Genomic DNA, 27,859 nt, shown 5'->3' with positions numbered 1-27,859 from the left:
GATTTTTAATGCTGGAATACTTTTAAATTTAACATTTATTGGTATCTTTCAATTGCTATAAAAACTGTTTATTTTTCGTTTTAGGTGGCATCCCACGTTTTTCAATAGCCGCTGCTGCGGCGGGTATGGCTCAATATTTGTCACAAAACCAAGGAACCCCGCTGAAAGGCCATGGTGGCCATATGGTCGATCGGACACATTTGTATTGGCCCGGTCTGCAAGGTCTAGTAGCCAATCCAATGGCGTGGCGAGAAAGATTATCAAACACAAGTAAGTAGTGGGGCCAAATATCATTGGCTGTTAAAAACAATACCCGCAAAAAAGGAGAAACTACATTGTGATAGAAAACTTTTTTGTACAGGTTTCTGGACATTAGTTCCAGCTCATTAATTATGGAAGGAAATTGAAAAAATCCACAAATGTAGCAAGAAAGCTTAACTTTTAAAAACACACAAAAAAAAAGAACAATAAAATCAAATTAATCATGATCTGTTTAATGAAGAGTTGATGACATAAAGATGAGTTTAGGGTTTCAGCAATACAGTCAGTAAATCGGGGGCACACCTTGATCGTTTTCTTTTTATCTTCCCCCCTTATTAGTTCTTTTTTGGTAAGAAAGGAATAAAAAAACAATAATAAAAGCGACATCCGAAAACCTGGGCTTCTGATTTTTTTTTTCCAAGCATTGGCTTTTTTGGTGCAGTACAATGGAGATGATTTCGCTTTTTATTTGTTTGCTAATGATCATGATCAAGCGCTTATTAATGATTGCTTCCAACTGGCCATAACAATGGAGAAAGAAATGAATGACTTCTCCTCCGAATGATGAGGAGGAACTCAATGAATGGCAATTTTGACGCGGCCCATATCAGCGCTGATGAGCTGTTGCTAAAGGGATTTGGATGTATTCTTGTAAAGCCTTAACCACAGCAATGTTAAACTCATTAAATTCACTCACTCTTGTTTGAGTAACAGGCCACAAGTGATAAAAATGCACCACCAATGCAGTCACCTTCTATTCAGCACCACAAGGAATGATGATGATGATGATGATGACAAAACCAAGACCAGCAACAATAATATTAATAATAAGCGGAACAAGAGAATAATCATCTTCATTATATTTGATGTTGGTTGCATCAAGTGTTGTTTTCTTTAGTTAGAGGAGAGGGCGAACAAATAATAAAGCTTACAAATGGACAGATCTGTTGACAGAGCACGACCATAAAATGCCAAACCCCAAGTCAACAATAATGCACTCCTTGGCATCTGCATCTGTAAAAATATGAAAAATTAATTTGAGTTCATTATTTATTGTGATGTTCGCCCAATGATCTGGTTTTAAGAATAACATTGATGGCCTTATTTTTTCAATGGCTGTTATTATTAGCATTGATATGGGTTGATCACTACTCCATCACTTGATCTTGATATCCTAGTGATTTTCAATATATACCTACGAATGTATGTTTATTTAAAGTGACAGTGGGTTCCAAAAAGATAATGTGGATGGAATTTCCCATTTGAGCATGAGTTTCACTAATCTCAAGTCATTTTAAAGGGTGAGAAAGAAATCTGTTTATTTAAAGCTATCTCAGATACAGAGACTTTTGTCCGTCACCTCAAAATATATGGTCGGTATGGAATATATTTAACCCAATACATTAATGCAGCAGTTCTTCACAAAACTGTTTCAATAAGTCAACTTTGTCAATGAAAACTTGGCCAGGCCAAACTTTGGGTTTTACTAAATATTCCAGCTATATTCAAATAAGTAAGATCTTCCCGCAATAATTATAGGCAAAAATATATAGCATTACATTCTTCCCGATTGCAAGATATTCAAGCGATCCATCGATCGATCTATATGGAAAGGTAATCAAAATGTGATCAGATATAGAATTTATTCAGAAAAGGTATCTGGGTTTCCAATGAAAATATGTCCCATCTAAAAGAAATTTTTCCACAAATTTTATCTCCATATCATCATTTTAAGATATATTTTTCTCCAAGGTTAGGGTTAGGTTTCAGTGACATTCTGCTCAGCCTCAATTTTAGTCCATTGTTATATCACAGATACAGTAGAGGAAAGTTGCTTTCTAGCTCCTAAAATTGAACAAGTCCGATCACTAGAAAATCCTAATAGCTTGCGAATGTTCACATTCGCTAATTCAGAGCGATCCTCAAGCAACTAAAATTCTGAATTGAAATTTCTTCATTTAGCAATGCAGGAGAGGCACACAGATGTTCTTTTGTGGGTTCAATTTCCACCAGAGTTTCAGTGGTTCACTTTGAAGACTGCCATTATTATCTAACATTAACAGAACACCGCATGCACAATTTCAGTCAAATCGGACAAAAATTGCGGCTTCTAAGAATTCAAGAAGTCAATTCGGGAGATCGGTTTACATGTGAGCTATATTAGGTTATAGACCGATTTGGACCGTACTTGGTACAGTTGTTGAAAGTCATAACAAAAGCATATAATGGCTCAGTTTCAGCCAAAACGGACAAAAATTGCGGCTTGTAAGGGCTCGACAATTCAAATCGGGAGATCGGTTTATATGGGAGCTAAATCTAAATCAGAGCCTATGACCTACATCAATACTAAGTATCCGTGAAAAGTTTAAAGCGGCTAGCTTTACGCGTTCGACCTCTATCGTGATTTCGACAGATAGATCGATTCAGAACGTCGAGACGATCAATTATATATATACTTTATGTGGTCTTAGACGAATATGTCGAGGTGTTACAAACGGAATGACTAGATTAGTATACCCCCATCCTATGGTGGTGGGTATAAAAAATAAACAATCGTGATCAAAAAAACATTCGCCGCTAAATTTATCACATACACTCATAGAAAAAAGTTTGCTGAAAACAGCAAACACTGTCTGTTACACCAGTAGTTCTACAATTTTAGAGCAGCAAGCTGACTGCTGAAAAGTCTGTTGTATGCTGCTGCTTAGTTATGAAAGGGATGTTAGAAGAAACAAGTAAAAGCGTGCTAAGTTCGGCTGGGCCGAATATTGAGAACCCACCATCATGGATTCTGCTAAAATATGGGAGTTATATCTGATTATAGATCGATTTGGACCGTACTGGGCACAGTTTTTGAAAGCCATAACCGAACTCTATACGCATAATTTCGGCCAAATCGAATAAAAATCGCGGCTTGTAAAGGCTCAAGAAGTCAAATCGGGAGATCAGTTTTAAAGCTACATCATGATCTTGACCGATTTGAACCGTACTTGGCACAGTTGTTGGAAGTCATAAAAGAACACTTTGTGCAACATATCTGCCAAATCGGTCAAAATTTGAGGCTGGTAAGAGATCAAGAAGCCAAATCGGGAGATTGGTTTTTATGGGAGCTAAATTTAGACCGTACTCAACACAGTTGTTGGAAGCCAAAGCAGAATACTATGTGCGAAATTTCAGCCAAATCGGTCAAAAATTTTAGTTTCCAGCGGCTCAAGAAGTCAAATCGGTTTATATGGGAGCTATATCTAAATCTGAACCGATATAGCCCATTTGCAATCCCCAACGACCTACATCAATTTTTAGTATCTGTGCAAAATTTCAAGCGGCTAGCTTTACGCGTTCGACCGCTATCGTGATTTCGACAGACATGCGGACGGACACAGCTAGATCGACTTAGCATGTCGAGACGAAAAAATATATTTTATGGGGTCCTAGATCAATATTTGGAGGTGTTACAAACGGAATGTCTAGATTAGTATACCCCCATCATATGGTGGTAGGTATAAAAAAACAAAATGAAAATGTAAATGTTTGTCTCAGTGGTTGTTAATAATCACCACTGAATGTAAACTTTCCATAATCTTCTTTCTTTAAGTTTAGAAGCAAAAGGCCATGTCTGTCATGTTCACCCAAAAAAATTAGTCTGCTGATATCAGCAAAGGCCAAGGCCAACGTAGCGCAGAGGTTAGCATGTCCGCCTATGACGTTGAACGCCTGGGTTCGAATCCTGGCGAGACCATCAGAAAAAATTTTCAGGGGTGTTTTTCCCCTCCTAATGCTGGCAACATTTGTGAGGTACTATGCCATGTAAAACTTCTCTCCAAAGAGGTGTCGCACTGCGGCACGCCGTTCGGACTCGGCTTATAAAAGGAGGACCCTTGTTTTTGAGCTTAAACTCATTGATTTGTGAGAAGTTTGCCCATGTTCCTTAGCGGATCGTTCATTTGAAATGTATACAATGGGATGAATTAGGTAGCTTAACAGATATATTTCACAAAGAACGTCATTTCTTTCACAAAATTTCTAAAAAAATGTCTTAAAAAAATGCTTCAAGTAATCACAAAAATTAAGAGGCAAACATCAAAAATAGCATAACAATTTTTATTCCCTCCACCATAGGATGGGGGTATACTAATTTCGTCATTCTGTTTGTAACTCCTTGTAATATTCGTCTAAGACCCCATAAAGTATATATGTATATTCTTGATCGTCATGACATTTTAAGTCGAACTAGCCATGTTCGTCTGTCTGTCTGTCCGTCCGTCCGTCCGTCTTAACACAGTTGTAGGAATTTCAGCTAAAGCGGATAATAATTGCGCTCTCTAGTGGCTTAAGCAGTCAGTACAGTACAGAAGTACAGGGAGAAATACCTATCCGATTTGGCTGAAATATTGCATGACGTGTTTTGATATGACTTCTAACAATTGTATTAAGATTGGTTCAAATCGGTCCATAACCTGATATAGCTGCCATATAAACCGATATGGGATCTTGAATTCTTGAGCCTCTAGAGGCCGCAAGTATTATCCGATTTGGTTGAAATTTTGCACAACGGCTTCTCTCAAGACCTTTAACATACGTGTCGAATATGGTATGAATCGGTTTATAGCCTAATACAGCTCTCTTGTAAACCGATCTCCCTATTTTACTTCTTCAGCCCTTAAAGTGCGCAATTCTTCTACTTCTACTATGGTTCACCAATATTTAGTTCAATTATGATCCGAAATGAACCATAGCTTGATATTGTTCAAATAACATTGCAATTATTTTCTTTTATCCTTTATTTGCCTAAAAAGAGATACCGTGGCAAGAGCTCGACAAATTCAATTCATGGTGGAAGGTATATAGGGTTCGGTCCGGCCGAACTTAGCACGCTTTTACTTGTTTTCAGCATATTTTTGTTCCATAAACATCAGATTTTGTTTGCTGATTTAGCTGACCGAAATGTCTGCTTTCCCATTTTCAGCAGACGAAAACTGTTGCTTTAGCAAACATGTATTGCTGTTTTGAATATATATACCTAATATATTTAAAACACTCAACTTTTGTTTGACTGTAGTTAGGACTATATATTGATCACATTTAGTTCTATGTGTGGTAATCCTTATTAGTACAAATGACATCCAATCGTCTTGGCATTAGTAAAATAATTTTCGACACATTTCTGGAGTGATTTTGCCTGGATGAAAATTGAAGTTGCCCCATGCGGGATTCCAAATTTGACCAAAGATTTTCTATCGGGCTGTTGTCTGGACTTTGTGGTAGTGTTTTCAGATAATTTGTGACGTAAAGAATACACAATTTGACGTCCGATGCTCTGTTGGTGGGATCGTTATCTTCCTGGAAAATAAATTCTTTAGCTCGGAAACCCATTTTACCAGCGTTCAGGAGAATAAATGTTTAAATACATGTTGGTGCCATTGTTCCATACATAAATACTATATTTCCAATTCCTTTGTCGACATCATTGATCATTCTTAACTGTTGCACATGCATTATTTATTTTTCGCTTCTCTATACGCGACTTATCTCAATAAGATTGAGTCGTGTATAGAGAAGCGAACTTTACATTTTTACAAAAATTTTCATATGTATACAAAAAATCTAATTTATATGTGAAAACTGAAAAATTAACGAATGCTTATGTGAGTCACTGTACCATTCCCTTTACACTTGCTACACTGATGGGGTATATGTGTCTCATTCGGGCTCAGAGGTTACTATTGTACCTTTTTAACTAATAAGAATACAAAAACTAACTGCAACTTTCTGTTGGAATAATTGACATGTCAGTAGCTAATGTAATTACAACGAAAGCTCTTTTAAAGCAGCATCAGCGTTAGATTTCGGAGTTTAAGAGTGAGTTTTACTGATATGCTGTCTTTGTTTTTTTTATGCAATAGCATAGAACTGTTGAACAAATGTAGCGCGAAATAGATTTAGGCCAATATCCGTCGGTCCAGTCACCATTTTCAATATAGCCAAGGCCATTAAAGGCGGAACATCTTTTTTATACTCATCGCTATATGATGGGATTGTTATTTTCACACTCTTAGTCGACCCATGTGTCCCTCAGTCTCTCGAAATCATAATAACGTACGAGCACAAAAAGCTTTCTGCCTTAATTTTTTACAAATACTTGTTTAATGTAGGTCTTTGGTGATTGAAAATGGGGCATTTCGATTGATATAAGAGTATATCTCAAAATTACCAGATTTCGAGTCTAAAGCCCCTATGAGTCTTAAGTTTTATTAAATTTGGCTGGAGTTTAGCTTTCATAGTACACTTATGCCTCCAATATCCAAAACCAGTTAGGGCCAAAATACTTCTATAAATAGATATAGCCCCAAACTAGCTTCTTGAGTCCTTAGAGAACTAATGTTTATCGGATTTGACCGATTTTTGTTATATAAGTAAGCTTACAGTGAGCTCCAAAGTAAAGTGCACAAAAGCCACACTTTTACAGATTTTATTTGTTTTGCCAAGTTTCTCAAACTTACTTTCATCACTAAATAGAATGTTGTTTCAGAAAGAAAGTTGATTATTTTCGTATTTCGCAAATTTAAATATAAAAACGTTTTTTTTTTTAATCAAATGTTTTTCTGCACTTTGTTTTGGCGCTCACTGTGTACTCTACCACCATCCACACCAAAACAAGTCGAGCATAAATAATTATTTTGGTGTTTTCATTTCTAATATACGATCTGATTTATTTTGAATAGTAATAAATACTCGAAAACAATTCTCTAATGGGACATATATTGGGTTGCCCAAATAGTAATTGCGGATTTTTTAAAAGAAAGTATATGCATTTTTAATAAATCTTAGAATGAACTTTAATCAAATATACTTTTTTACACTTTTTTTCTAAAGCAAGCTAAAAGTAACAGCCGATAACTGACAGAAGAAAGAATGCAATTACAGAGTCACAAGCTGTGAAAAAATTTGTCAACGCCGACTATATGAAAAATCAGCAATTACTTTTTGGGCAACCCAATACATATGTTCCATATATTTTTTCATAGAAGGGGCAACTTTTTAAAATTTTGGCAACACTCTTCTTTGTAAATAGGACTATTCTTAGAACGAATAAAAAATCAAAACTGTATCGAGCTGTTGATTCTTTATCCTCAAAGGGTTAAGGATCTTATTGCGCACTCACATGGGTCTGTCTACATGTGTGCCGCGACTACCCAGATCGGAGAAAAACCACCTCTCCATGATAGTAATCGTGTCCGCCTGTAGATTTGGGTATGAAAAATACAAGCACCCTAGCTCATCCTCAGTTTTACAATTATCATTATGAGGGACTCCCTCCTGCCATTGTTCTCAGTGATCAACGCCCCACTGATTCCGTAGCGTGCCGCCAGTCTTTGAATCTAGCCAAACAGTTGTTAATTTGTATAAATTGTGATTTTTATAGGGACCAAAACAGCCCATAACCATGGGTGATGGAGCAATTTTGCTCACGAACATTCCATTAAGGAACAGGCATCAAATTTCTCACATGTCAGTGAGTGATGTCCGAGTCAAGTTTTTAAGATCAATGGTTTGAAAAGAAGAATAAATAAAAATCGCTTTATATGGGAATTTGTTGAATTTCAATATTTTCCATCATAAACAGACCTCGATAAGTAAAAACAATTTGAGCTAAATTTGAAAGGGAGTTTTTCATATGGCAGTGATTTAAAACTCGAAATCAGGGGATGGGTTTTGTTTTTGGGTTTATATCTCGTTATTGATCTATGTATGGCACATTTCATTTAGTTATTAGAGGGCAAAAGGGTACTTTAAATGTTAAATTTTTAGGAGCTGTATTCAAAATGTATGGCTTATAAATACGATATTCAACATTCGAAATCCTCTATGATCGACAATAAGGAAAAGAAGTGACAGACATGGCTACATTGAGTAAAATGTCATTACGAACACATACTTTATAGCGTCGCTCGTCTATATTCGAAGTGTTTCAAATAGAATGGTGAGATTAGCGAACCGCCATCCTACGGTAGTGGATACAAAATGTAAGATTTGTGATTCACTGTTATTTATAAAAATAAACTTTGCTCACCTCGTCTTTCATTACCGGCCACAATGACAATTTTCTATTATTCTTAAAAAAAAAATGCCAAGTCATTGGCAGTACTTTGTTGATGTTTAGACATACTTTCGGTTAAGATGTCTTCAAGTGTTCATTAAGAAGTTTTCGCTTCATCGTGTATATCTATCTCAATTTTGGTTTACTTCTATAAGATATTGACACCCAATATCAGTGTTAACACTCAGATTTTAATTTGTCAATTGATTTTGAATTAGAAAAGTAAAAAACGTTAAAAGAAACCATGAATATGTTGGGTATTTTGAATGTAACAACCTTTGCAAGCAATATGTAAGCAAACAAAATTGTACAATGTATGTACATGGTTAATTACTCAGAGAATTTTAAACTAGCAGAATATGAAGAACATTTTGAAATCGCCATTTATAGAAATGTGTCCATAAATGAAGTGATATCTGTGATATGGCAATTTCGTTATGCCCCTTTCCACACTGTTATTGGAACACCAGGGTGGTGTATATATCGTCCCCTAACCGCCAAAAAGACGTAAGGCTAAAATCAAAACTTGATCAGCAGAAGGTTATTATTAAACTCGTTTTAAGTCATTTCGAGGTAAGTGCAATTAATACCATTGTTTGAAAGTGAGCTGGAAGTCTTAATTTAAATCCGATTTTAATGCAATTTGGAACTGAGAGTCATACATGTATGCCAATTTTCGTCCATATTTGACCATTTTTGATAAAGATACCTCTTTTTTTTTTTTTTTTTGAAAATTGTGGTAGCCACTTGGTGCAGGAACTGGCCCATCGGCGGTATATTTGGTTAAAGTCATAGCTGAACTTTGTAACGCTTGCCAACACACTATTTACAGGCCGATCCCAATCTTTGAAAGCCTTCAAAATTTGTTTTTTTTTTTTTTCTTCAAACTAGTTTTATGATTTCAACAGGTTATTGTATGTGTCAGTTGACTTGATTGACTTTTATTTCTATAAAATTTTATGCCAACAAATTGAAAACTTAAACAACTATGAATGTTAAATATTGCAAAAGAATAATTTTTGACTAATTTTTCGACGAGCCATCTACGTTTTGCTTAAATGATGCCGCTAATTTCTCCTCTGAACTTTATTAATATCGATTGAAAATCAGTATTTTATGGAAAAGATGTCCAGTAAAAATTGCATCCAACTATTGCTGAATATGGCTGTAATTTACATCATCAGGTTTATTGCGGTTTTCGAAAACGCAAAACGAAAGTTTTTTTTACCTCATATCTTGCAAACCTTGCCATATCTACAATGGAATGCAAACTCTAATAACATTTCCACACAGTACCAGGAACCTCAAGTTATACCAAACCATAAAAGAAGTGGACTCAGAAAATAAAGCACAACAATTTTTTTCGTGTTGCGGTTTCGAAATCATGAGCAGGCCTGCTAAAGATTTCCTAATTTATTGGAGATAAAATAAGGAAAGGTGGTAGAACTAGAAATCAGAAACACAAAGAGATTTCTACGTTATTGCAGCTGTAAACTTTATATTCATTGCCAACTATTTGATGTTAAATTAGCTAGCGGCAAACGTTAGTGTAATGAAAAACTTGCTCTCATAGAAAAAAAAAGTCTGCCGCCAAATATTATTTTGACACATTTCCTTACTTAAGGTGGGTATTAAGATCATTTCATTGCAATCTTTTCATAGTGCAAATATTTTTTTGAAGGAAAATCATTAATTCAAAAACAATATTTTAAAGCTTTTTAAAAGACATTTCAATGTGTCCAACACTACGATCGAAGCCTACATACATTTCGATAAATTTCGATGGTAACTCACTATGAGCTCCGTACCAATTGCCTTAAATACTGTATTGTGAATTATGAAATTCCAGGGAAAAAACGAAAATGGTTTCATTTGAAACAATTATTTTAAAATATAAATTAATCTTTGGTCTTTAAAGAAAATGTCATTAACCCATTAAATGCGAATGGGTAGAAAAATATCCAAGAATGTAGCTGTCTTAGAAATTTTCCGGGTCGAGCTAGGATAGAGGTATTCTAATGAAATTTGAATTGGCATAAAGTGGACGGCTACGACTAGTAAAAACAAATTTTCCCGTGATATAAGGTCATGTTTTGGGGTAAATTGGGTTGTCGAAAGTCGACAATATTTAAAATCCGAAAATATTCAACAAAAATTTTTCTCAAAATTCTTAGGAGTGAGATATCGGAAATCTATTTTAGTGTCTTGCTGCATTTGATGGTTTCTATATTAAAACAAGTAAAAGCGTGCTAAGTTCGGCCGGGCCGAATCTTATATACCCTCCACCATGGATCGCATTTGTCGAGTTCTTTTCCCGGCATCTCTACATCTCAAAACAGGATATAAGAAAAGATTTGCTCTGCTATTAGAGCGATATCAAGATATGGTCCGGTTTGGACCACAATTAAATTATATGTTAGAGACCTGTGTAAAATGTCAGCCAATTCCAATAAGAATTGCGCCCTTTGTCGGCTCAAGAAGTAAAATAGAGAGATCGATTTATATGGGAGCTGTATCGGGCTATAGACCGATTCAGACCTTAATAAACAGGTATGTTAATGGTCATGAGAGAATCCGTCGTACAAAATTTCAGGCAAATCGGATAATAATTGCGACCTCTAGAGGCTCAAGAAGTCAAGATCCCAGATCGGTTTATATGGCAGCTATATCAGGTTATGAACCGACTTGTACTTTATTTGACATAGTTGTTGAAAATAACAATAAAAAACGTCTTGCGAAATTTCAGCCAAATCGGATAGAAATTGCGCCCTCTAGAAGTTCAAGAAGTCAAGTCCCCAGATCTGTTTATATGACAGCTATATCAGGTTATGAACCGATTTGAACCATATTTGGCAGAGTTGTTGGATATCATAACAAAATACTACGTGCCAAAATTAATTTAAATTGGAAAAGATTTGCGCACTCTAGAGGCTCAAGAAGTCAAGACCCCAGATCGGTTTATATGGCAGCTATATCAGGTTATGAACCGATTTGAACCATACTTAGCATAGTTGTTGGATATAATAACAAAACACGTCGTGCAAAATTTCATCCCAATCGGATAAAAATTGCGCACACTAGAGGCTCAAGAAGTCAAGACCCAAGATCGGTTTATATGGCAGCTATATCAAAACATGGACCGATATAGCTCATTTACAATACCAACCGACCTACACTAATAAGAAGTATTTGTGCAAAATTTCAAGCGGCTAGCTTTACTCCTTCGGAAGTTAGCGTGCTTTCGACAGACAGACGGACGGACGGACGGACGGACATAGCTAGATCGACATAAAATTTCACGACGATCAAGAAACGGCGACGGGTCTCCGACGAATATTTCGAGTAGTTACAATCAGAATGACGAAATTAGTATACCCCCCATCTTATGGTGGAGGGTATAAAAATAAATTTATGGCAATAAGCCCTCAGGTGCTATTTTATGTCAATATAATTAAATACACATTTCTTCGCTAAATGGTTTCAAAACATTTAAAAAAAATATATATTTATTTTTGTTGTAAATACATTATGGCTTAGGAAGTAAAAAGAAGACTTCTGAACTTTCAAAAAAAAAATTGTTGTTAAAATAAATTAAAAAATTCTTACGTCAATGTAAATGCTCCAAATTGTGAATACATTAAATTTCATCCAAATTGGACAAGGGAAGCGAGGGTCAATCGTAATGAGTTTAAATTTTGTCCTTAATAATATTAATTGAAATTTGTCTATAGAAAAAATTTTATGGAAATATTTTCATTTGAAAAGTTGTGATTGAAATTTATCGAAGAAGTAATTCCAATGATGCCAGGGCCTGAGCAACATTTGACTTTTTTTTTATTAAAATTGAAAGTATTTTATTAAAATTTTGCCTATAAAAAGAAATGTCTTTCAAGTTTTATCTTTACATTGAAAAAATTTCATTATGTATTTTATGACTAGCTGACCCGGGCCCGCTCCGCCGCGCCTTTTTTTACTTTCTATGGAACAAAAGTTTCCTTGGAATATTTATTTTCGACAATTAAAGATCTTTTAGTGAAATACCATGCTAATTTGACTAACAGTTTAACAATATAAGTGCCTTTATCTAAATCCCATATGATCTTTATTGGTCTATGAATTCAAGTTTGGATGTAAGGTGTACTCCATTCTTGAAATACTTCATTTCAGCCCGATATTCTCATGATATCTGGTACTTGGCCCTGAAAAAATATCAGCATCGTGTTCTTCTTTCAAATACTATTTATTTAAACCCCATATTGCCATTGGCTTAAGAGGAGTTTACAGGATGAGGCGTCCCCCAAACACATGGCCCCAAATTAGGTTATCAAATTCGTTTTCTAATCTCAAGTACCTTTCATTTGAGCCACATATTGGCATGGTCGAAAAAATGTGTACCCTTTGGGGGTGTTTTGGGAAAGGGGTGATGCCCTAAATACATGGTCCTACATTTGAATATCAAATTCTTATTCTACTTCCAAATACCTTTATTTGAGCCTCATATTGCGAAGGTCAGTAAAAAATTGCTGTTTGTGGTGTATTTTCGGAAAGGGTAGACCCCCAGAAAATTGGTTCCGAAAGTGGGTATCAATTCTTGCTCTACCCCCAAATACCTTTCATTTAAGCTCCACATTGACATGGTCGGTAAATATGCTCAATTTAGGGGTGTTTTGGGGATTGGGGTGGTCCCCCAAACACTATTGCCATTGCCCTCAATATTGGATATCAAATTCGTTTTCTAATCTCATTTAAACTCCTTATTGCAAAAGTCAGCATATATGTCCGGTTTGGGGTATTGGCCCTAAAAACTATGAATATTTAGCTCCACTCTCTATAGGACCCAAATTGCCTTGGTGAGCAAATACGTCCTACTTGGGGATTATTATGATGGTGAGACGTCCGCTAGACAGTTGGCCCCTAATGTTGATATCAGATACGTGGATTACTCCCAAACATAATAAAAACCCTTAACACGTAAAAGTTGTTGGAAGTCATATCAAAACGACATATGCAAAATTTCAACCATATTGGATAAGAATTGCGCCCACTAGAAGCCCAAGAAGTCTAATCGGGAGATCGGTTTATATGGCGCCTATATCAGGATATGGACTGCCTTAGATCATGCTTGACACACTTGTTTGAAGTCAAAACGAAACACTTAATGCAAAAATTCGGCCAAATCGGATAAGAATTGCGCCGTCCAGAAGCTCAAGGAGTCAAGTTCCCAGATTTGTTTATATAACAGCTATATCAGGTTATGAACCGATTTGAACCACACTCGGCACAGTTGTTGGATATCATAACAAAATACTTCGTGCAAAAATGCATTCAAATCGGATAAGAATTGCTTCTTGAGGCTCAAGAAGTCAAGGCCTAAAATCGTTTTATATGGCAGCTGTATCAAAACATGGATCAATTTGGCCCATTTACAATCCCAACTAATAAGAAATATTTGTGCAAAAATTCAAGCGCCTAGCTTTACTCCTTCGAAAGTTAGCGAGCTTTCGACAGACGGATAGACATGGCTGGATCGACTTAAAATGTCATGAAGATCAAGAATATATATATATATATATATATATATATATATATATATATATATATATATATATATATATATATATATATATATATATATATATATACATATATATATATATATATATATATATATATATATATATATATATATATATATATATTTGGGCTAATAGACGCATATTTCAAGGTGCTACAAAAAATGGAATGACGAAATTAGTATTCCCCCCCATCCTATGATGGAGGGTTTAGAAATGTTTAAACAAAATGTGGTGTCGTAAAATGCATTGAGCTGGAAAAATAAAGGTTATTGAAACTTTGGCTATATAAAATCATTTCGAGGAAGGATGTTCAAAAGTTTGAAAATTGTTCACTGAAATATTATCTTTAGAGGAAAAAATTATTAAAGTGTTGTCTTTAGAAAATTTTTTATTGAAATTTTGTCTTTAAGAAAAATAATTTCGAAGGGGTCCTGCCCAAACTGTAGAGAATGTTACGCTGAATTTTAAAATTTTATCTTAAAGGAAAATTGTTTGTTTGCTTGTTTTGTCTTTAAAAATAATACGCTGAAATTTTGTCATTCGAAGAAATTATCCGATTTCTCTGAATTTCTTAACAGTGATTTGTATAGAGCCTCCTGACATCCGGAGCGAATATGCTCCAGATCAGACCATATTTGGATATAGCTGGCATATAAACCCATCTCTCAATATATGAAATTTAGATAAGAGATTTGTGATAGGGTCCTTCCTCAACACACTTTGTAAATATGGTCCAGATCGGACGTTTTTATATAACTGTCATATAGACCGATCTGCAATTAAAAGTAGAAAGAATGGGTCCAAATTGTACTTAATAACCGATATCAACGAAATTTGAAACTGTGACTTGTTTTTGACACCTCAAAACCCTTGTCCCATACAGTCTAGATCAGAACGTTATACGATATAGGTCGTCGCTTAATTAAATCCTATACTTTTCAATAGACCGTCGTGGGGAGTTTCTTTGGGTGTCCCCAAATGTGAATATGACCTTTTATTTGCGTCCCATTTCGTCCCGAATGACCAATATGGGTCTATTGGTGACCACAGTACTTCCAAAGACTTAAAATTTGAGTCCAATATTGTCCCGGTCGGCCAATATTTCCCTGTGGCGGTTCGCTCGAGGGATACTTACCCCTACTTTTAGACAACCGACTCGTACTCTACTTCCAAATATTAGACGTTTCATTTTAATAACTTACGTATTTTTGCAATTATTGCTTCATTTGTTTGAGGTACTTGTGTCTGGCGGAAATAATGTAAGTGCTCTTCGCTGTCACAGAATTTATCTAACAAAATTAAAATGGCACTTACATTAGAATTTTTGTTGTTGTAAAATCATGGCGGCTTGAATGATCGACACAAAATTTTAACAGAAGGTGGGAACAGTCGTCATTTATCGATTCCTATTAAAAACCGAAAATCCCAAAATTTGGCACATACATCTTTGTGGCGGTAAGGGGACGATATTTTCATACTGTCATACCTTATATACCCATTAACAGATGAAGGTTATATTTTAACTGTTTCTATAACGCCTGGACTAATCTCGTATTCTATAACTGAATGCTATTCATGGCTGTTAATGTGAGCATTATTATCATAACAAAAACGGATCTGATAAAAAAGTAGAAAAAAATTTGAAAATTAATAAAGTTTTCCAAAACCATTATAAAACCAATACAGTTTACTGGCATAGTTTATATAAATGACATTATGTCATTAATTGGCTTTATTATCTTATCATTAATGCATTTCATATTAATTAACACAAACAATGTGAAAACAAAAAACAAACTGCATAACATTTTTGCATATTTTACGCTTGAAATGAAAACGAGTGTCAGCTGTGTGTAAAGCTTTTTTTTTACCTATTTTAATGATAATGGCTCGCATGGAGTTCAAAAAGACAAAAAAATTATTTACGGATATTATAATGGAATGCAAAAAACCGGTATGTTGGAAATAAATCGTATACCAATGACAGTGCTACCATTCATCTGAGTGGGTGGTATCCAAATGGGGACATTTGAGCATGCGGTGAGAAACACAAGGTCTATAATTATTGCAAATAATGTGTAACATTTACCCCTGATAATCATATAATAAGTATTTTATTAGATTATATACAATACATTTCATTATTGACGTACTAAATCAGATTTCAATTTAATATTGTCTCTTTTTCAAATTGGTAAGCCCCAAAAAATGTATGTTGCTTGAATTGACAGGGATGGGAGTATCAACATGTTTGTGAACTCAAGCAGACGTGTACCCTTGTATCGAAAAGGTATCAGGCCATTGCAAGTTTAGTTTAGCAAGATAGAAGTCCAATATTCAAGGTGATGTGGGAGCTGGAAAACTTAAAATGGGAATGCAAGTGCCCTAGCAGTAGAGCAAAACCTTCAAAAGGGTTTGAGATCTCAGACCACATTTTTTTGTAGGGGCCTTGAAATTTTGGTTCTGTGTGCCCGTCAGTTGTAATCACGCAACAGCCTTTAAATAATGAGATATTGACCTAAAATTTGGCCCACACAAGCGTATTTCTTCCATACGCAAATTAAGTTGTTGACCAGGCGAAATAGGACCATTTACACTGAACCGTGTAAATGGTCCTATGCCAACCAGTGCGTTGGCATCCAAGTGCAAGGTCGTGCCTCTTGGCCTCGCACCATCCGACCAAGGCCCGGACCACATCTGACGGCGGGTTTTCATCTTCGGAAGGTAGGTCCATGAATGCCTTGACCTGAAGTGGTTTATTGACTTCTCCAGGGCTCCTACCGTTAAAGCATCATTGGTGTAACTAGATATCAGGGTTAGATTCTGATCCCTACTTGCTACGACACAGCTTCTTATCTTACCTTCTGACCGTGGAGAGATTCTTACAAATGTTGCCAACATTAGGAGTAGAAAACCCTTGCTGAAAAGTTTTTTCTGATGGTCGCGCTAGGATACAAACCTAGGCATTCAGCGTAATAGGCGGACATGCTAACGGCAGCACTATGGTGGTCTCCATGTCGATATCTCTTTGCCCATAATTCTGAGCAGCTCGTCGGTAGCTGCTTCAATGTGCAGCAATACTAATCTCATGTGGTTTAAGCCGTTTTTTTATGAGAAATCCTTACCAGGACTTTAGGAGTCAAAAGGATTGTGGACCGATCGTGACTCAGAGGCTCTCACCATTACCCTTCTGAGCAGCTCGTCGGTATCTGCTTCTAAGAGGTGCAGTACCAATCTCACGTGATTTAAGCCCTTTTTTATGAGAAATCCTTGCCAAGACTTGAAGTGCCAAAAGTATTCTGGACCGATCGTTACTAAGAGGCTCTCACCATTACCCTTCCCCTCGTACGTCCCCTTATAATAGACCAATCCTCAAATAGAAGACGGTTTATTCTGCACCTTCAGCAGTAGGAGTATGACTTCATCCTTCACTACAGGAGAGTGTATCCACACTCGTAACCTCCAACGTCCAGCGGTTGATTTTGTCGACCGGGACAAGCTGTATCTTCATATCAAGCCAAAGAGGGTCAAGGTCAATGATGCAGTTAGAGAAAACATTTAAAGCTTTCTCGTTAAAGCAACCAATGACCGTGACGCCTTGTTGCCAACTTGCAAAAGAATGACGACTCATGAATTGTTGTCTGACAAATAACGCATATTTTGCTTACAGACGAAGCCATTCACCCAGAAACGACCCTCAACGTAGTTCTCCTAACGTTGTGGCCACTGACTCTGAATTTTAGTAGTAAATTTTAATAATTTCGACTCGTTGTTGGCTCGTGTACCTTTCCATCATGAAATGGCAAACCTTACTGAAGAGAAATGTCAAAAGAGTAGCAAAAAAATATGGCGTCGTTTGCTGCCCCTATCGGTCTACTTTTGTAGCGTCGTCCCTTAAAGAAAACCCTGTAGCATCTTACATAGATAAGGTCTACCTTAAATAATAAAGTCAATAATTAAAATTTTGTAAAATTGGTTAAAGTTAAAAGCTATAGGCTCCAGATTGTATTTGAGTCGAAATTTGACGACCTATGTATAAGATATCTTACCTATATACAAGATTTGAACCTTCAAATTTCAATACCAGGAATCAAACTAATTTAAGAGTTTTACGTTGTAGATTGGAAAAGACCAAGTAATGTATTATATAATAATTTACCACCTGCCTTGAAAAATACATATAACATTTCTAACTTCAAAATATTGTATACAAATCGTGTGTGTGTGAATCCTTTTGAAACGTTTCTGCCCTGTTTTAAATTAGAATGTTTATTTGAAAATATTTCCCGATTTTGTGAATAGGTTAGGTTGGAAAGAGGGTGCGGATATAAATGCCATGCTACTATGGACATACATCTAAGCCGGTAATCGGCTTGTTGTGCGGGTAAAGCCGGGTAAGGACATAGGAAATGCTCCAACGTCTCATCATCTTAGCCGCACTTGCCACACCGATTTTACATAAGTGAGCTCGTAGTCCTATGTGTCCCGTTATGATACCAATAGCTATACTGAGCTCCTTCTTGCTTCCTTTCAGTAATAGCCTCGTCTTTTCACGATCTGGATCCCCCCATAGGATTTTCGGCGGGCTATCTACTCTTTCGCTGCTCCACATTGTTACATGCGCTTTCGTCGCTCACGCCCTTAACTTGGACTGCGTCGACCCGAAAGGCTTCGGGTTAACCAAGTTTATCGACGGTAGTCCTCTGGCCTTCACTGACGAATCGTCTGCCCTTTCATTTCCCCTTATTCCGTTATGGCCCGTTACCTAAACGAGGCGGATTAGGCCATCCTCAGAGAAGTTGTTAATCTCCTTCTTACATTAAAAGTTTGTTCGTAACCTTATTGTCCTGGTTGTTATTGCCCTTATGGCCATTTTACTGTCCGTAAAGATGTTCACACACGATGTCTTCGCATTAGCACCACACCAAATCACGCATTCCGTGATCGCGAGGTTCTCTGCCTGCAGGCCCGTATTATTGTCAGGCTGTCTAAATCAGATCTCAGTTCTTGGTTTGTCAATGTAGACCCCCAGACCAACTCTGTCCCCCAGCTTCGATCTATCCATGTAACATGATCTTCCAGATGGTAGAACTAGTGCCTCGCACTCAAGCTGAAGTGTCGTATCGGGTATACGATCGGAAACCTCTTACCTTCCTTCCAGATTTCCTATCGTCGCCTCGATTATACCGCGAAGGAATGAGCTGCTCCCATCCTCAATTCAATCTCCGGTGCGTCGTCTTCCTTGTGAACAAGCATATTTTGTGAATAAGTAATTAAACAATTATTATTTATTTTTTCTTAATTAAAAAACATTGAATTAATTTGTTAATTGTGTCAATTGAATTAATTTGTAAATAATGTAAATAAAATGTAGCCAGCTTACCTCAATAATGCCTTTAGGGTGCTGAAGTCAGAAATATCATTGATTATTGAAATATGTACAAACAAAGTTTATAAATCTTAAACCAGTACCGAAGGACAAAAGTCGGACGGTGCCGACTGTATAATACCCTACACCTACCCTATAAGTACAATGTGGGAGCTATATCCAATTATGAACCAATTGTGATGGACCTCGGCGAGCAAATATGTTCAAACTGTAATAACTACGGTTGACAAATGACAACATAACTGTAAATTACCCAAAATCTGGCGAACATATATATGGGAGCTATATCTAATTCTAAACCGATTTCGAGCAAACTTCTCAGATAATGTGATAGTTATCGAGGAAAGCGTTGTGCAAAATGTTGGCATGATTGGTCAAACAATGCGCTTGCAGTGGCTCTTGGTGTGGAAATCTGGCGATATACGTATATGACAGCCATATCTAAATCTGGGCCGCCTTCTATGCAATATTGAGAGTCATAAGAAAATTCCTTCCTGCAAAATTTCGACAGAATCGGTTAACAAATGAGCACTTTTTGCAATATTTCTCAAAATCGGACGAAGATATATATGCGAGCTATACCTAAATCTGAACCGATTTCGAGCAAACTCCTCAGTTACTGTGGCAGTCGTCGAGGAAAAAGTTTTGCAAAAGTTTTGGCAAGATGGGTCAATAAATGCGCTTGCTGTGACTCTAGAAGTTAAAATCGGTCTGAACCGATTTCCATGAAATCCACGAGCAATGTCAGGAGTCAAAAGAAAATTTTTCCTGCCAAATTTCCGAGAGAATCGGTTTACAAGTGACTATTTTATTGAATTATTACTGAAAATCTGACGCATATATATATGGTAGGTATATCCAGATCGGAACCGAATTTGCCAATTTCAAAAGGCTTCGTCTCTAGGCAAAAAAAAACATGCCTGTACCAAATTTGAAGACGATTGGATAAAAACTGCGATCTGTAGTTTGTACACAAATTAACATGGACAGACGGACATAGATAAATCGAATCAGAAAGTGATTCTGAGTCGATCGGTATGCTTATCAATAGGTCTGTCTCTCTTCCTTTTGGGTGTTACAAACCAATTCACTAAGTTACAATAATACCCTGTACCACAGTAGTGGTGTAGGGTATAAAAAACAATTCCTGTTAGTGCCCATATTAATAGTATATAGCTTGCAGAGTTATTCGTTTTGGATTACATAATGATGGCAGCTGTTGTTCGATCAAAGAGATAATTTTCTTAATTGAATGACAGAATAAAGTGCTGAGTTGGTGTCCTTCTCAGGGCCTGCACAGACAAGTCACACTTTAAAGCCGCCCGAGCATTGAATATTGGATGAAAATCCTAATATTCTCATTTCCTAACACTACTAAAGATTGATTATAATTTGCTCCTAATTGCAAGTTCCTCGGTTAGACATACCCAAAATAATTGCATGCATCCCTATTATAGGAAAATTTTCACTCAGAACCACAGTATTGTTCTTGAAAATACATGGCCGCACATTAATACGATTGCCTGACTTTAAATGTCTGCAGAAAATAATTTTATAAAAGTTCCCATGTAAATAAACAGATTGCAAATAAAATAACAAGAAGACGTGTACACAGATTTGAATATATATATTCCAATTTACACAGCGTAATACACACACACACACACATATATATACGGGTAAGTTTGCATGCGGCATGCGCCATTTTAAAGGAAGGATGCTACGCAATTTTCCCGTTCCCTACAATAATCTTCAAACTAAGTTTGTATAAAAGCTTTTTGAGGGCATATCCTTGTATGTGAAAATATGAGTTCACAAAAGCTTTGTTGCTTAATAATGAACGCCATACAATGGCAGCAAAAACAAATTTCTGGTTGCAATATTATCTATGTGTCTGTGCGCGTGTGTCTGAGGATGTGTCTACAAAAACAAATTTCCTACAAATATACACATCCTCAGACCAAAACAGTCCATACATTCTCTCCAATGCCAGTCAGTCATTTGTAAACAAACAACCCCCACAAATCCAACCCCCATGTTGGATACAACACACACAAACACACGTACACACACCAGAATACAATAGACACAAATAGAAATCGTATATTCGTTTTCTTCATAAAACCCGTAAGTATGGCAGTTACAGATTTCCTGTTTATGTTGGTGTTAGTATAGTTGTTAACATGACAAGAACAAGGGAAGACAGCAACATCAACCACAAGCATCAAAATTCTGGATTGAACGACACAGTCTAGCATCTTTCCATGATTATCATGAACATTTAGAGAACAGCAGCAACCAGAAAAGAAACATGCTCCATGTCGGAATTTATATTTTTGGGGGGAATTTTTTATGGTTGTATTTCAAATGTGTGCTTGAGTCATGCTACGATGATATCTACCACCATCCTCGAAACTTCTTGACAGATTTTTTTCATGGAATGGGGGAAGAAGGGTCCCGATATGTATGTAGCTATGAACTACATATGTACATATTCTAATGTTGGCAATATATTTTCTTCACCAAGTGAAAAGAACAGCGGAAAAGTCCACTTTATTTCTTTGACATTTGTTTTGTGTTCGAATTTCCGAACGCAAAACAAATGGATTTAAAACTTAAAATTTATGAATTTTGAGGAAATGATTGTATACAGTTGGTCTGTGTTCCACTAAAGAAAGTGGGTATATAGACATCTATTTTGTGATACATACGCCTCCCATATTTCTTATCAATTAGTATAAAAGGGACCAAAAATTTGAAAATTCTTCATGAACACTATCTCTGGCAAACATGAATAAATACTAACCATAAAAAAATATACTAGAAACACGCAAAAGGGCGTTAAGTTCCGCCAGGCCGAATCTTATATATCCTGCACCATGGATCGCATGTGAAAATTTCTTTGAATGACTTTTTCAAATATAACAGACCTATATCAAATTATAGGCAGATATGGACTGTACTTGTCACTGCTGTTAGAAGTCATCGAAAAATACTACCTTCAAAATTTTCGTGTTTCAGGCAAATCAAGTAATAGCGTGCTTTCGACAGACAGACGGGCGGACGGACATGGCTACATCAACTTTAAATGTCATGAGGATCAAGAATATACATATATACTTTATGGTGTTTAAGACGAATATTTCGAGGTGTTACAAATGGAATGACGAAATAATTATACCCCCCTTGAGATATGTTTAAAGAAATCCAGTAAAAACGCATTAGGTTCGTACGGACCAGAAACTTGGCTAAAAAGATTCTTCCATGCTCTCTAGGCCGTAACAGAGAAGCATAACTGCAATATCGAAATATATTTCGATCTGAGCCATATTGCATGCGGATCTGGAGGTAGAACTCATTATTCCAAATATCAGCGAAATTTGCTAACAAATGCGTCTTTTATGAGCTTAGGACTTCATGGCGATATTGGTATATATAACAATAACATCTAAAAATGGTACGATCTGAACCATAAAAGCGCCTTTTATGGCCCTAAGACACGAAATCGGTGGATGTGGCAGCTATATCTAAATATGGTCCGCCCATAAATCGGGAGTTGTGTCCTTGTGGCAGCTATATCCATATATATTTCGATAGAGCCCCGCGCCGGAACCCCTCGAAGAGAAGACAAGAAAATAAATGGGAGAAAAGAAATAATTAAGCGTGCTAAGTTCGGCCGGGTCGAATCTTTGGTAACCACCACCACGGATTCCGCTAAAAAAATTGCAGTCATTAACTCAGTTTGTATTCAATTTTTTTTTTACAATAATCATATCGGGAATTGGTTGCAGCTGCTATGGCCTCAAGCAGTCATATCGGGTTATAGGTATTCAAGGGGTCTATATCAGTATATAGACCGATTCGGATCATAACAGGCACGGATGCTGGAAGCAAGAGTCTTTGCGCCAAATTATATGCAAATTGAAGCTTCTAGGTGCTTAAGAAGTTAAGCCGGACTTATGGGTTTGTTTGTATCGGTTTGTATGCCGATTCGGTTTATAGACCGATTTGGAGCATAGTCGACACACGGAACATACCAAATTCTAGCAAATCGGAATTCTTTCCCTAGGGAAAGAAGAAATCAAAACTGGAACCTGAACCGGTACGACAATTCCCAACGACCTACAATACATTGATAAGAAGTATCTGAGTCGAACGTTATCATGATTTTGACAGACGGACGAACATGACTAGATAAACTAAGAATGTCAAGACGATAAAAGTAGAAAGGAAGATGACGAAGAAAACGTCTAGAGTTCAACCACAGTACTGCTGCAGACAGTAAAACGGAAGGGGAAAGCAACGCACACTACAAAGGAAGCAAGGTGGAGAGTATTAGAGTTTCCATCGGTGAGAGCTTGCTTCAGTCACCCACATAAGTTCTCTACAGTAGACTAGAGAGAGTATCGTGTTGAGTGCGTGGAATGAGTCCAGACACCGAAAGTGGTGTTTACCTTTAATGTTTTGATTTTTTTCAGCAATTGTAGACAAAGAAAAGATCACCAACTCTTTCTCATCACATAAAACATGCAGAAGTCCACCCCTGTGTCCAGCGTGACGTCAAAAACCTGACAATGCTATTCCTTGTCTGGAGTCCTATCAGCAGTCCGAGGTAATGCTTCCTCAGCCCCGGTGTTAATGACATCCTGTTCCGTGAAACACTAGGCCATAGAGCCTTGGTGACCCTGCAACCCACAGCACCAACCCCGTCCCCATTTAGAAAGCGTCTATCCTATCAAGCAGTTTTCAGAGGCATGGGTTCAATATTACAGTAGCATTATTACAACATATCAGCGATCTAGTCCTGCCCAGTATGTTTGCCGCCTCATTCCCCGCCATCTCTTATTGCCCGAAAGCAGCGCGTTCAATGTCGCTTAACTGTCCACTTCTATCGTGCCAGCCCAACCGGAAACGTTTCAGAGAACGCAAACATAAACATCTAGCGAATGGCACGCTTACACCTTATACCAGCAATCGTTGTTGCCTCTTACGACTCTCAAAGACCAATAACTGAAACACTTCCTTGAATTCGATGAGGTATTTTAAATGCTTTTGCCGATGAGCGTAAAATGATTGGCGATTGTTTTTTTTCAACTTTAAGCAATACGCACGAAGTACACACCCACGCTGCCGTTCAAAATTAAGAGCTTTGAAATTACTCTACTAAACGATGACAAACGTTAGGACAACTCTCACTTTATTGTTATATGAGTCTCTCTTTCTAGTTAACTTAGTTTTTAGGGGGCTTGCGTAAGAAACAATTGCTTTGGCACAAGTGAGTGTCAAAATTTTGGTCATATGCAGTTCTTTGGTACGCTTCTGCCTCCTTGAAAAACGGCAGATAAGTCAAGAAGTTCCTTAATAATAGAAATGAAAACTTCTGCCCCGGTGAGCCCTTTATTCTGAACCCATCACGTATACATAAGGTCCAGGAATGGATGAGATACTTCCAACCCGTAGCGCCCTAATCGGGAAAACGACGTCCAACCCGTGAGTAAAAAATAACACCTACCGGATACCCTGTCGATGCGTGGTATCACCAAACAACCGAGCGTTCAGCGCCATCTAACTGTTCACTTCTCTCGTGCCAATTCAGGTACGCTTTTGTACTGAAATCGCCTTTAAAGCCTTCAGGATTGTTAAGACCTCCGCCTGAAAAACACCACAGACGTCCAGAAGCTCAAATGACTTCCTTAATACTAATATTATGAATGAAAATGCATGCCTCGGTGTAGCCTTCAATCTGGACTCATCGTGTACACAAAGGATCCTGGGATAGACGAGATGCGTTTAACCCATGGTGCGATTTTCGGAAAATGATGCCCAACCCGTGATCAACTGCCGGTCGTCAACAGAACGGAAGAGTTCCCAAAGCGCGACAAAAGCCAGGTTCCCGACATCCACAGTCTAGGGGTGATCTCTATTGCCAAACAACCAACATTCAAATATAATAGATCGAACATGGCATATAGCGCATCCCTTGTGGTGCTGCTTATTGCCCCGAAATCGGCCTTTCTATCACTTAGCGTAGAGCACATCTGCTTTCTTTCAGACTAGACATCTGTAGATGAGATTCGGCGGAAACACCGCCATTGACATCCTGTACACCGTCCCCGGCCTAAGCCCCAAACTCGTACTTATCGAGTTGTGACTGGAGCAAAGCATATTTAGTTCCCCTTGAAACCTTTTAGTCCCCCTTGAAACCTTTTCTTATCCAGTTTAGCAAATAATAACTTACCTATCATGCATGTCAAGCTCCCCAAGATTCTGCCATCTGGCGAATAGTAGCAACTCAGTCTTCATGAGGTTGATGTCATGCTTATTGGCCTTCGCCTACTGAGACAGCCTCCCAAATTCCCTTAAACGATACCCGTAATAGTTGAGTGAAGGCTTTCAACTACAATGATAACGATTTCATCTCGATAGCCAACAATCTTCACCTTTTCCTACCTGCGAACCCCTTTTAATAACTAAAAGCCACATAAGAGAGGATAAAATTCCTGCCTGCGGAGGACACCGCAGCGCAGTGGTTAGCATGGCCGCCTACGACGCTGAACGCATGGGTTCGAATCATGGCGAGAACATCAGTAACAAGTAAGAACGTGCTTAGTTCGGCCGGGCCGAATCTAATATACCCTCCACCATTGATCGCATTTGTCGAGTTCCATGCGCGGTATCTCCTTTTAGACAAACATGCTATTGGAGCTATACCAAGTTATAGTTCGATTCGGACCATAAATGAATGCTGAACCTTGTAGAAGTCATTGTGTAATATTTCAGTTCATTCGGATAAGAATTGTGCCTTGTAGGGGCTCAAGAAGCAAAATCGGGAGATAGGTTTATATGGGAGCATTATCAAGCTATTGATCGATTCAGACCATATTAGACACGTATGTTGGAGGTCATGAGAGAAGCCGTTGTACAAAATTTCAGCCAAATCGGATGAGAATTGCGCCATCTAGAGGCTCAAGAAGTCAAGACCCAAGATCGGTTTATATGGCAGCAATAGCAAAACATTGGCCGATTAAAACCATACTTAGCGTAGTTGTTGGAAGTGCTACCAAAACATTACGTGCAAAATTTCAGTTAAATCGGACGAGAATTGCGCCTTCTGGAGGCTCAAGAAGTCAAGACCCAAGATCGGTTTATATGGCAGCTATATCAAAACATGGACCGATTAAAACCATACTTAGCGCAGTTGTTGGAAGTGGAGGCTCAAGAAGTCAAGACCCAAGATCGGTTTATATGGCAGCAATAGCAAAACATTGACCGATTTGGCCCATTTACAATACCAATTGACCTACACTTATAGAAAGTATTTGTGAAAAATTTCAAGCGGCTAACTTTACTCCTTCGAAAGTTAGCGTGCTTTCGACAGACAGACGGACGGCGGACGGACATGGCTAGATCGACTTAAAATGACATAACGATCAAGAATATATATACTTTATGGGGTCATAGACGCATATTTGGAGGTGTTACAAACAGAATGACAAAACTAGTACACCCCCATCCTATGGTGGAGGGTATACAAATTTTTCAGCAGTGGTTTTTCCCTCCTGATGCTACCGACGTTTGTGAAGTACTATGCCGTGCATAGAAGCCATGTAAAAACTTCTTGTCAAAGAGATATCGCACTGCGACGCAGGCCCCTTATCATTGAGCTTAAACTTGAATCGGACATCACTCATTGATATGTGAAGGGTTTGCCCCTGTTCCACAATGAAATGTTCATGGGCTAATTTAGATTTTTGCGGAGTTACTCAAGTCACAATTTTCGTATTCGTGTCCTTCTCTTCTGCCATTCAGCATCATATCAATCTAATTCACCAGGAGAAAAGAATCCGAATGTATACTATAAAGTCACGCATGAACTCCAAACTCACATAAATAAAAGCCCCTTCTATGTGCAAGAAGCCGTTTCATGTTCCAGAATGACGCCAATCACGTGCTCTTCGTACTTAACTTTCCTACCTGGTATAACTAAGCTCGCTAGCAACTCGGCTATCTATAGATAATATAGGCTGAGTTAGTGTTACAGTGACAGTCTGTTAAACAAACCCGCTTGGACAAACTTAGTTCATACCAAAGAAGAAACTTCTAATGAGATTTCAACCATACCTTTCCATACCATCACAGCACTATACCAACTCGAGCTCTAAAATTAGCGTGATCATGTCTTCAATCTGCATAGTTCATGTGACCGAACTTAGTACCACTGTGCACTCAACCCGACAAGTCACGACAAGAGTGAATCTTCTATGCAAGGGGGCCAGCAGAAACGTTGTCAATTATCTAATTACATTTGATAGTATTAGATCAACGTTAAAAGCCATGGTCCCCTCCTTTACGATAAATCATTTCATTTCAATATTCAAAATCTTTATTGAATAAGCTTGCAATTTGATAATGTGTAAAACTATGGTCATAACAAATTGCACATTAGCACTTTTCTTCATTTTTCTATTTTTTTGAGGCATATTCAGTGACATCAATCATTGATGGAATGTATATGAATGGTCCCATGTGCTATTG

The 27,859-nt window shown here is 37.4% G+C and overlaps 1 protein-coding gene across 2 annotated transcripts in view; it reads left to right on the top strand.

Annotated features, from left to right (window-relative positions):
* LOC106094805 (homeobox protein Nkx-6.1) overlaps positions 1-27,859 on the top strand; it is an 86,656-nt gene that overhangs the window by 16,145 nt on the left and 42,652 nt on the right. For both annotated transcript variants that reach the window (XM_059360138.1, XM_059360137.1), the window contains exon 2: positions 85-270. In XM_059360138.1, coding sequence (XP_059216121.1) covers positions 85-270 — 186 coding nt within the window. The remainder of the gene's footprint in view (positions 1-84; positions 271-27,859) is intronic.

The sequence above is a fragment of the Stomoxys calcitrans genome, chromosome 1 (genome assembly GCF_963082655.1).
Source record: "Stomoxys calcitrans chromosome 1, idStoCalc2.1, whole genome shotgun sequence".
Classification (NCBI taxonomy): domain Eukaryota; kingdom Metazoa; phylum Arthropoda; class Insecta; order Diptera; family Muscidae; genus Stomoxys; species Stomoxys calcitrans.
This window is presented reverse-complemented; position numbering and strand designations above follow the sequence as displayed.